Source organism: Camelus bactrianus, chromosome 2 (assembly GCF_048773025.1).
Source record: "Camelus bactrianus isolate YW-2024 breed Bactrian camel chromosome 2, ASM4877302v1, whole genome shotgun sequence".
Taxonomy (NCBI): domain Eukaryota; kingdom Metazoa; phylum Chordata; class Mammalia; order Artiodactyla; family Camelidae; genus Camelus; species Camelus bactrianus.
The window spans coordinates 64,575,925-64,588,602 of NC_133540.1; the positions used below are offsets into that span (position 1 = coordinate 64,575,925).

Consider the following 12,678-nt stretch of genomic DNA (forward strand, 5'->3'; position numbering starts at 1 on the left):
AATTGCACAACCCAAACATAACTAATGTTAACAGGTGCATATCTGTCCAGATCATCAATTTATTTATATATACATATATATATAAACATATGCTATTAAATGTATATACTTTTTAAAACAGAGGATCACACTCTACCTACTGCTATATATCCTGCTTTTATTCAATTACATATATATCAAAGCATCGCTACAGCCATCAAATCAATTTATGATAAAATTTGTTTATGATGGTTGCATTAATGGATGCACCAAAATTTATTTGATAAATTACCTATCTTTGGAGGGTTAAGTTATCTTCATTTTTGGTAATTATAAATAATTCTATGATGAGTAATTTCCATCACACATTACCCAGACATTTTCTTAAAATAAAAGTCAGTTCTCTCATCAGGGGATGGGAATTGTCTAAAACATCTCATTTGCAATGCAGCTAGTTATATTCTTTGCTATAATATTTACTAAGTAGTTACATACAGTGAAATATGACAAAGAATAACTGATACAGTTGGAAAATACTCACGTTCTTTTTGAGGGTAGATTTCAGTTTGGAGTGATCGGAACTCATAATATGGTATCTCACGTTTGAATGTGGATGTGAGAATATTATCAAGTTCATCAATGTCATTCTGTTTTCAGGTGAAAAAGATTATTTTTAGTTCAATTATTTACACAGAAACTCATCTTAGTACAATATAATAAAAATTACTGACTGGAGTAAATACTGGTTAATCTTTAATAATACTGATATTCTTCTTAAAAGAATAATATAAAATACTAGGGACTTGCCTAAAAGCCAATTATTAGAATAATAGAAAAATGTATGCAGGAAATAAGTCTTTGCTTTTGGATGAGTTAAGTTACTTAAACACTTACTAATTTTAGAAGAATATTACAGCAGGTCAAAGATAACACTGAAATTTGTTTCAATAAATTCTTTTAAAATACATATTACAATTTAATAAATGAAATAGTAAAATGATGAGTCTGATTCTTCAACTTAAGGGTCAGAAATGGAATAGTCTTAAACAGATTATTTTATTTCTGTGTCAGAGTGAGAGAGAATATTCATCTTGAACTATTTTTTACCCCCTGCAGATACAGAGTAACTATATGCCAACTTTGTTTCCTTAATGTGAGCATCTTGGAAGAGGCCATGCAGAATCCAAGTGTTCTACTATTGATGATATAACCTACTGCAAAGGCCACTATTTTTTAAAATTGTGTTTTGTGAAGCAATGGCTGGGACCACATTGAGATTAGACACAGATGATTATAGCTGAGGAAGTGGGCCAATCAACAAAGCCATGGGGTGGAGAGAGGACTGTGGAACAAAAACGTCTAATCAAGACTTTTTCCAAATAAAATCAGACATATTGCCAATACACAGTCACAGAAATTAAATGGCTGGATTGAAAAAAAAAAGATGTTACTCTATTTCTTCATTTTTCAATAATCTAGATGCCTCAAATAATAAAGTTGTTCAGGCCTTTCTGGATTTTCTGAAAGTCCTGCTTAGAAGTGGGAAGAAAGGATGAAAGCCCTTTTCTCAACCAACAGCTGGGGGATGCAAAGCAAAACCCAGCATTAACCTACTTAAAACTATGAACTATGTGAAGCCCTTAATTGCGGATTTTTTTTTTTTCAAAGGAGGGGATTTACAAAAAGCTCTGCCTTCAGGGCACTCAGGGTCATGTAATTGTGTGTGGGCAATGAACTCAGTGTTTCAGGTACTCTTACACGAAGTCTCTACGGGTCAGGGACGGTGCTGGCAAAGGGGAAGTGGCTAGCTCTACAGAGGAAGAAACAGTCAAGAAAGGTCTTACAGAAGAGGTGACCTAAGCTGAGACTGCTATGTACACAAGGAGTTCTGGACTACAGGCACACATTGTATATAGTCAAGGAGGTGTCATGAAGCATGACCTGGTTAAGAATTTCCGTAAGACTGCAGAATTAGAAGGAAGTGGGCATTTCAAAAAGTGACATATGTCTGATAAGAAGTTTTTAATTCATCGTGTAAGCAACAAGAAGTTACTTAAAGCCTATAGTACTTAACATGAAAATGTTTATTATGTGGATTAAATTAAGCTTATTTAAATATCAGCATAACTATGATTGCTTATGTGGTTGAATATTGATATCGAGTGAGACCTCGTCTTTCAGTTTATATGAATAGTTATTACTCAGTCTTTTCAAAAGACTTTGATAGGAATGGTAGGGCAAAACATTATTGGCAATATATTTGCACATTCTTTAGCTTAAAGCTCAAAAAGAATATGTTTTGGCTATAGGACTTGATAAAAACAATTAAGAACTTATAAAAATCCTAACATTAGTTTGTAAATTTTCTTAAAAATTTGTGTCAGTGGACATGAGAGTTCTGCACAGGCTATTATCTAGTCACTGGCATTTTTACATAAAGAGATAAACTTACTATTTCTTCCCAAAGTATACAAGATTTAACGAGTAGAGATTAGTGTGTCAGAGAGTTACTATACTCTTGTATAAGTTAGGCACAAGATAACCTCTGGGATTCCTTCAGCTCTGAAATTCTGAGACAGAGGAGAATTCAAAAGAGCATGACTTCCCAGGAGGAATCTCAGAAGTACAATTTCTCACACAGAGGCACTATGACACTTTAATATGAGAAATGCTACAGCTTATATCATTGAACTTTTAAAATGAAATAGCAGTGTTTTTGGAATCAGAACAAAAAACCTCACCATGTAGAAAATGACATCTAATTAAATAAAAAAACAATGCAGATACCCTTTAATATTCTAATCTTTGATAAGCAGTTTAATCACTTCTGTTTTCAATTTCATAATCATGTTACTAGTATTATGCTTGCATATTAATAAATGGTATAGAACACACAACAAAGATGTGAAAAATCACAGAAATGGCTACGAGAAACAATCCCCCCCCCCAAATTTCTCCCCAGAAGATATTTTAAATAGAGAAATCTGATTTGGGTAGTTTTGCTTCTTTTTAAATTCCAAGGATGAAAATGGGCATCATTTCTAAACATTGGCACTGAAATTTGAAAATAATAAATTTTCCTCTCCTTAAAATAAATTGTGCAATCCTAAGAATACTTGTTGAGATTGGCACAACTGTTCTTCAAATAGAAAGATTAAAATGGAGTAGTCTAATATTTGTTCAGCAAAATGCACAACCAACCTATGATGTTAGTTATTAATGAGCAACTTAATATGAAAATAAGAGGAGAGTAAAATGATAAAATTATATTGACAACAGTGTTTGGTTTTAGGAAAAATTCAATATACACAAATAATATGTACACATGTACATACGCATGCACACATAGATCTATACCTATCAAGAGCAGTAGAAAAAGAAAGTGGAAAAAGACTAAGATATGAAACAGACAGAAGGCTAGTTACAAAATAATAACACTCATACTGATGAAGTAAATACATGACTTTTTCCAAGAGAATTTTTTCAGCACCCTGTGATGGAATGTGGGATTGATGATGTACTTAAAAATAAACTGCATATATATTTATAAATCACAATTCTATTTTAATATGAAGACGTTATATACATATATACTTATTCCTGATAAACAACTTCATTATACTGAGTATTTCTTCCTAAAAGAGAAAGAATACATAAAACGTTCATTTTAAAAGATACATAAAATTATGCACTTCTACTTCTGGGAAGATGGAATAGTTAGACTTTCTTCTTTTCTTCTCCTTCAATACAACTGAAATTTCATATTTCAATAGAAAATCAATTGTTATACCAAGAATCAGAAAGATCTCTTAACTGAATGAAAAGAGGCAATCAATAAATGCCAACACCAGATGAGAAGAATTTTATAATTATCTGACATAGATTTTAAAACATTCATGATAAAAATTCTGCAACAAGCAAATATATCGTTCTCAAAATAAATAAAAAATAAAGTGCCTCAGCATGGAAATAGGACATCTCAACAAAGTAATAGAAAGTAAAAAAACAATCTATTTGAAATTTTAGAACTGAAAAATACAATAGTCAAAATAAAACTTCCGTGGATGGGCTCAACAGCAGAATGGAAAGGACGGAGGAAAAGACATTAAACTTAAAGACAGAACAATAAAAAATACTCAATCTGTACAACAGAGAGAAAATGGACTGGAAAAAATAGGGTGTCAGAGACCTGTGAGATTATAACAAAGGTTTTACATTTATGTGATTATAGAGTCCCAGGAAGAGAGGAGAAAGAGGGTAGGGATGAAAAAGTACACAAAGAAATAATGACTGAAAACATCCTGAATTTAGTAAGAGACAAAGCTATAGGTTCAAGAAACTGAGCAAACCACACATAGGTTAAACCCAAAGATTTCCCTGCCAAGAGACACCATAATTATACTTCTGAAAATTAAAGACAAAGAAAAATTCTGAAATAAGTGAGAAAGAAACAAAACCTAACTTACAGTGTAAAAACAATCAGAAACACTGAAGTAACCATAGCTGCCAGAAAATGGGACAATATTTGTCGAGTGCTAAAAGAACTGTCAACCAAGAATCTTATGCCCAGCAAAGCCATCCTTCAGGAGAGAAGGGAAATTAGGACATTCTACAGATTGATGGAAAACTTATGAAATTTATTGCCAGCAGATATATCCTAAAATAATGAATAAACAATTTCTCTAAACAGTAAGGGTATGATAAAAGAATTGTGGAACAGGAGGAAGGAAGAAAGAGCACAGTAAGTAAAAAATACAGGTAAACACAATAGGCTTTCTTTCTCTAAATTATGAGTATTCTAAATTATGTTTGATGGTGGGAAGCAAAAATTATAATACTGTCTGAGGTGGTTTTAAATGTATGTAGATGGAATATCTAAGGCATTTGTATCATAAGTGGTGGAGGGGTAGAGGGAAGGTAAGGGAGGTGAGAATTCAATACTTCACTCAAACAGGTAAAATGAGGACATAGGTAGACCGTGATAAGTTATAAATATGTAACACTATCTAGAGCACTATCTAGAGACAAGCAGAGAAAGGCACTCATAATACTAGAAATAAATCAAAATAGAAATCTTAAAAAATATTTAAGTAAAACACAGTAATTCAAGGAAGAAAACTCAGATAAGTGAAAAGCAGAAAGCAAACTAAAAACAAAAAATAAAATGGCAGTCTAAAGCCCTAACATACGAATATTTACAGTAACTATAAGTAGTCTAAAGAGAACAATTAAAAGATGGAAATTAGTAGAGTAGATTAAAACACATGATCTAATTATATGCTCTCTATAAGAAACTTACTTCAAATAAGCAGTATGGGCAAACTTACTTCAAATAAACAGTATGGGCAGATGAAAGTAAAAGGATAAAAAACAATATATCATGGGATCATTGCAAAGGAAAGCATGAGTAGCTATATATTAATATTAGATAAAAGAGACATTGGAGTAAAGATTACCAGAAACAGAAAGAGACATTATATAATGATAAAAGGGTCAATCCACCAAAGACATAATAATCCTAAATGCGTATGTAACAAAGCTGCAAAATATGTGAGGTTAAAAACTGACAGAACTAATAGAAGGAATAGACAAATTTATACCATAGTTGGAGACATAAATATCTCTTTCAAAAATTGATAAAGGAAGTGGAAAGAAAATAAGGAAAAATACAGAACTCAACACACCATCATCCAATGACTGATATAACAACAAGGAACTACACAGCATTTTAAAAAACATTCCATCCAACAATAGCAGAATACGCATTATCTCCAAGTGCCCATAGAATATAAACTGTGACAGATCATATCCTGGGATATAAACAAGTCTCAGCAAATCTAAAATAATTTAAATCATATAGAATGGGTTTTCCCAACTATGTGCAATCAAAGTAGAAATGAGTAACAGAAAGGTAACAGGAAAATCTCCAAACATGGAAAACAAGCAGTACACTTCTAAAAAAATCCAGAATCAAAGAAGAAATCTCAAGGGAAATAAAAAAAAATACATTAAACTCAATAAAGGTGAAATGTAACACTTGAAAATTTGTGGAACACAGCTAAAGCAGAGTTGAAAGAAAATTTTATAGCACAAAATACACACATTAAAAAAGAGGAAAAAATCTCAAATCAATTATCTAGGCTTGCACTTCAACAATCCAGAAAAATATTACAATAAACTCTAAGCAAGCAGAAAGAAGAAAATAATAAATATAGCGTAGAAATCAATTAAATTGAAAATATAAAAATAGAAAAGAACATCAGTATAACAAGGAGATGATTCATTTAAAAGATCAATAATATTGACAATTCTCTAGCAAGACTTTTTTCAAAGTCTGAAAAAAGAGAGAACATACAAATGACAAATGTCTGAATGAAAGAAGAGATATCACTATAGACCCTGTGGACCTCGAGAGGATAATAAAGGAGCACTCTGAACAACTCTACACGTATAACATTGACAAGTTAGATGAAATGGACCAATTTCCTGCAAAACACAAACTACCAAATGCATAATCTCTATTATTTCTTCCAAATATATGTGAATCTATAATTTGTAATAATTAAAAGTTTAAATACTAACCAGAAAAAATTAAAGATACTCATTACACAATGCTGAATTCCTCGAGAGGAATAGCTATCATCATAGCAGCACCCCTTCAAAGTCTGATTCGCCCCTTTCTTGGATGAGAGGTGTGAACACTGGGCAGGACAGCATTGAGAGACTGTCCTTCAAAGGATTTTGGGGCGCTGGAATGTAAGCAGTTGGGAGATACTTCAGATGTATGGACTGATGTGAGAGGATGTATGTTGTAGGTGTAGGATAAATGTATACCATGAAACAGACTCAAAGACTTTTAAGTAGTAATAATAACTACCACATGTTAAGCACTTACAATGCACTAGGCTTTATGTAATTTATCTCTAATGTTTATAACATTCCTCCATGGTAGAGTTTTTTTTAATGCCTATTTTTAAAGATGTTACAATCACGGTACAAAAAAAGCAGTAACACCCAAAATTGCAGAGCCAATAAGTAGCTGAATAAGGACTTTAACTTACAGCTTCACATTCTAAACACACTGCATTTCATGCTACATTCTAGTCATGGAGGGAAGAATAAAATCTGAAATAGTATTTAAGAAAAATAAAGAATAAATCATGGTCCCATGGTTTCACAATGGACACTGCAGTTCCAAACATCATATTCATGTTTAGCCAAAAGATGGAGGAAAGGGCATACATGAAGGGGAAATGGGGAAGCTGGTTACTGTCAACCAGATCTATTCTTTTCCTTTTTTTAGAGCAAGAGCTCTAAAGATGTCTCCTTGGTCTCATTGTCTAGAACTGCCTCACATGACCACCTCCAGCTGCATGGTGGTTAAAAAATGTGAGAATCTGGATTTCTCAGCTTCAGTAGTAGAAATAGGCAAGGGAAAGGGATTTTAAATATTGGGATTGGGTGAAGAAACCTATAAAGTTTGCCACAGAATACTAATTTTTTAATTCTGGTAGAGAAATACAGTAATGATAAAGAATCTTGATTAATAAAAGAAACAATGAAATAACCATAGGAGGGTTGTGACATATCCCTAATAGGAGACAAAATCCATCAAAAGGCTGCAGCATTTCACTCTTTACCTTTAGGTACCTAAAAGGAAAGTCAATGGTTGAGCTAAAACCATCTTGTTTTTCTTATTATAACAAATTGCTATGCTTGTTTAAGTTTCACTAGTGAAAAAGAAAAAAGTCACTTCGTTTGTTCCATTGTTCATAATGGGTGCTGTGAAAGCGAGCCAAGATAGCCATTTCAAGGAGAATCTGATACATAGTTTACATAACATATCTTAAACAACATTTCCTCCTACAGCTTGTAAAGAGAATGATAGGTCAAAGAGCTAAGCAAATACTTTCTAAGGTTATAAAAAGCCTTTTCTTTTTTATTTTATGAGTATTCAAGTCCGAACAGTTAATGTAAAAGAATAATCTAAATAAGTGAATTGGGCTAAGAAAAAGGTATTTTCCTTCGTCAGATTAATTTTTCAATTAAGTTCTGAGTGAGTCAGTTGTTAGAATTTCAACGTCTGTGACTACATAGACAAAAATAAATGTAAGAATATAAAATGATGCAATTTAACACCCCCTTAAAATACTTTATATTTATTATTGATTAGGTATTCACATGGTTGTAGAATCTCTTTAAATAACTTGAAAGTAATTATTACAAGAATGTATGTTTTGAGATCTGAAAAACCTGTGTTGAAATGCCTGCTCCAGGACTTATGAGCTGTGGACTTAACTAATACTTACCTGACAGAACTACTGAGAAGTTTAAATGAGTAAATATGTAGAATCTCCAGTAAATATTAATTCCATTTTCTCTAAATACTCTGATGTGAGCTCAGTTATAATAATTCATGAAACGTAATCATTGTGATTTAGAAAAGTGCGCAACTGTCAATGAGGTGACTTTGCTCCCCAAACTGGCTTTTGTACTGACTGAACAAATAATTTCATTTGTTTTTTCTTTCTAAATTCTTAAATTAAATAATGCATATCTTTAAAATTAACTAGAATGTAGGTTTTATATTATAATACAGATATCCAAAATGCCAGTGGCTTAAACAAGATAGAAGCCCATTTCTCTTTAACATAAAACTCTGGGATTAGGCAGTCCAGGGCTGATGTCCTGACTCCCTGACTAGGAAATCTGGCTCTATTTTGTTTCACTACTGTACATCATTTTCATGGTTCTTGTTGGCTTACCTATCAGTCCCTTGTTAGCACTGCAGCCAGTCAAAGGAAAAAGTCAGTGAGGGGGAGAGCATGACTCTACCCTTCTTTTAAGAGAGGCCATGATCAGAAATTTGTACATATCATTTCCACTGACATGCCATTAGCCATTAGTTAGTTACATGGCTATGCCTAGTGGCAAGGGAGTTAGGAAGTATAGTAGTTACCTGGTGGTCATGTGCCCAGATAAAAGTTGTATTACTATGTAAGAAAGGGAAAGGAAATACTGGGGGAAAGCTAGCAGTCTCTGCCATCTCCATCAGTCATGAAAAATGCATAAACATCATGATTATGTAAAGGCAATCTGATTAAAAATTAGAAAAAAGGAAAACTGTCTTCTAGACCATTGATTGAAGCTTGATTGTGCTGAATTTTTCAACTTAACCCCCCCCCTCAGATAATGTCAAAAAGCCTCAAAAATTTACTTTGACCAAACTTGAACAGATAAATCAATGGAGATATGACATTAATAAACAGGCAAACAAATAAACAAAGCTTTTCTAGTGTCAGCATTAGATACAGCAATCATAAGAACCATGTCTTTTCTCACTTTTACGTCCCTTTGGCAATCATTTTGTAACAACTTACTGTTAAATATGTAGTAAAGTAAGGCAGTTTTGAAACAAATACTGCACTAACATATTCAAAGAAATGTCTTTCAAAAAAAACCTTCTCTAACTGATGCCATGATTTCCCCCCACATTCTGGGAATTACTGTTTTGGGTTGCTTTAGATGCTAGTTTCCAAGCTAGACGACAGACTTAATCTCTTCGTTTTATGTTCATTTGATTTTTTTCCTTTGAGGTCCTTCCCTTTTTTGCCCTGCTCTTTCGACTTCAGTCAAAAGCAGCACTACTTAGTGACGAGTCCAATAACCTTCTTAAAAAGGGCTGTGCCTGAGCGATAGGAAGCCAGTGACTGTGGGAAAAAGGGGTCACTTGAGGTTGGATGGGAAACTTAATGTATCAGATTCTTTCACTCAACAAAATATGTATTGAGCATCCATGTGTCTGCAGTGCAGTTGGTTCTGGAGATGAAACAGGGAACCCATAGAATCTCTGCCCTTACTGACCTTGGAGTCTAATGAGAGGGAGATAATGAGAAGTAGATAATGAGGGGTAATTTGAGAAATATCACACACATAGATGTCAAATTAGAATGTGATTAGTGTTGCAAAGAGATATACAGGGAGATGTATGGATCAGGGAAGGCTCCACTGAGGAAGAGATGCTGGATTAACATTTGCAGGATGAATTAGACTTAACAGGTGAAGACAATGATAGGGAAGGTGGAAGGGAAGAGTGTTCAAGACAGAGGAGTATATAGAAAGGCAGGCCCTGTGGCAGGAGATTAGGACTAAAGGCTCAGGAACCAAAAGCAGACCAGTGTTTCTGAAGTGCAGAGGTGAGGAAGAGGACAAAGATCAAGCTGGAGAGAGAGAGGGACAGTGTCTGCGAGGCCATATTCATGTTAAAGATTTTTTTAATCCATACAATGACTGGAATCTATTGAAGTGTTTGAGCAGGAGAATTACATGCTGAGGTCTTTGTTTCTAAAGAACCTCACAAACCAGGGACTTGAGATAAGGAGGATGTGCGCAGGAACACACGGGAGGGGCCTGGGTAGGAGGCTATCCTAGCCATGCAGGCAACAGGAAAAGCAGTGGACTAAAGTGCTAGAACTGGAGAGATGGGGAGATGAGTGAGCAATGTTCAAAAAGTAAAACTGCTATGGCTTAGTAATGGATAGAACCTGTCGGGCAAGAGAGTACAAGGCACTGGGGAGGCTCTTAGGTTTCTGGCTTTTAAACTAGACTGATGAAATGTCATTTCCTGGGTCAGAGAACAGTGAAAGATGGGCTTAAAGGAAATCCACCTTAATGAGATAACCTGCAGAGGGAGTATTTATCCAAAAATAAAAAAAAAAAAGGTGCCTCAGCATCAAAATTTGACTTATTTGAAACTTTATTTTCTAGATCTAGAAAGAAGAGATTGCCAAGGATACTGACAAGGAAATGCAAAGGGTGTAAGAAGAAAACCAGGTACATGTGTCTTCCTGGAAGCTAAGGAAAACATTTATGTCAAGAAAGTGAGTTTGATCAACGGTGTTAATGGCTGCTGAAAGGTCAAGTTAAATTGAATGAAAAAAATGATCATCAGATTTGTTGGGAGGAACTTGAGCATAACTGACATATATTTGTCTGTGTGTTGCTACTTAATAAGACTGATAAGACTAAATGGCTGACCTCTGGGAAAAAAATAATAAATTCCTAGAAGCTGAATTTTCCTTGTCAAAGATTTCTCTTACTTCATTTCCTGTGTCTTGATACTGTTTAGTGTAGCAGCATATTTCATGCATGCTAACACAATTTAGACTTCCCAAATTATATTCCATTTTATTTCTTTATCTTATTGCTGATACTATAAACATTATCAGTAAAGAGACCCACAAGAATGCATAATGACTTTTAGCAAATTCAAACATACGTATTTTTGCCACAAGGTTTTTTGTCCTCTAATTTCCAAAGGGTTATTGATGATTTGGGGTTTGTTCCTATCAGAGCCAGGTTCTCTAATTTCCTCTAATTATCTTGTTATGAATACAAGCGATGAAGGAACATTGATAACTGTGTTTGACTTGTGCTCTGTTTTTCTGGATTGCTTAAAAATGTTCCTTATAGTTGAAGATCTGAACCTTCTAAAGAACCAGACAGTAAAAGAGCAGACAGCTGTACTTGGATGGGGTTAGTTACAGGCAGCACTCACACCAGCACACAGACATCCTCTGAAAAGGTCAGTCAAAACCAGTCCCAGTGACAGGAAGAGAGGGGATGTAAGAAGCAAAAGAGAAGCTTTAGGATGGAAGAAATAAAAATCAAAGGAAGTGTTTATTTCCACCAAGTGAGCAAAAACTAAAGATTAAGAAGTCATTAATAAAATATGTTCTAAACAGTAGCTAAACATAAGCTAAAACAGATGGGACCAGTAACCAGGAAAATGGACTGAGATGGTTTACAAGATAAAGAATTGTAGAGAAACAACAATATAGCTGTGTTAATGGCTAAGTACCTGCACTCAGAAGTTTTTTTTTTTCTTAAAACAGCTGTGGTATCTGCCGTTAAAGTTTACTAATTTATCTGTTTTTCTCTGAATAAGTGGATGGGTGTACTAAGTGGGATTATGCTCCTGTTTGATTCAATGATTTGTAACTGAGGTGAGTATAAGCATTAAGTCTGGACCACCCTCATCAGGCATCACTAACCTTTGCTTCACCATTACGACAGGTGGAGATACAGCACAAAGGAAGTGCTGCTTATTTTATCAGTAACATACAAAGTTCAATAGATATGCCTTGTTCTTATTGGTCCATTCTAACAAGGAGTACAAACATAAATCCCCAAATAAATGAATCTCCAAATTGTAAATCTCCAAATTGCAAAATCTCCAAAAATCAATCTCCAAATTGCATTTTATTTGACTGTTCTTTCTCTGATTACAAGTCTTTCATCAGAAATATTGAACAAGTAATAAAATGGATCAAAGACACAGGAAGCTCACATCACTTCGTTCTTCTCTAGGGAAGAGGGGGGCTAAGAATAAATGCAAATAAAATGGAAATAAGGGCTACACGGAGAGTCCATGCATTTGCAAGTCAATCCTCTTTAACGAAGAACAGTCTTAATTCCCAACCTAAGTAAGTATTTTTTCTTGGCATACAATTATGAAATATTTGAGTTAGAAATGACCTTGAAAGTCGTATACTCTAGCTTTTTCATTGTTCACATGAGGAAATTCCTCTAGCATTAAGGAAAATGAGCTCTCGTGAAGTAAGTGATTGCTGATTCAGTCAAAGAATCTAACTCCTGCTCCTGCCCTGGCCAGAGTTATTTCTCTTATGCCACACTGAC

The 12,678-nt window shown here is 34.1% G+C and overlaps 1 protein-coding gene across 4 annotated transcripts in view; it reads right to left on the minus strand.

Annotated features, from left to right (window-relative positions):
- The window catches only part of BANK1 (B cell scaffold protein with ankyrin repeats 1), a 382,399-nt gene that overhangs the window by 174,384 nt on the left and 195,337 nt on the right, over positions 1 to 12,678 (minus strand). For all 4 annotated transcript variants that reach the window (XM_074343227.1, XM_074343221.1, XM_074343233.1 and 1 more), the window contains exon 6: positions 521 to 626. In XM_074343227.1, the coding sequence (XP_074199328.1) occupies positions 521 to 626 (106 nt within the window). The remainder of the gene's footprint in view (positions 1 to 520; positions 627 to 12,678) is intronic.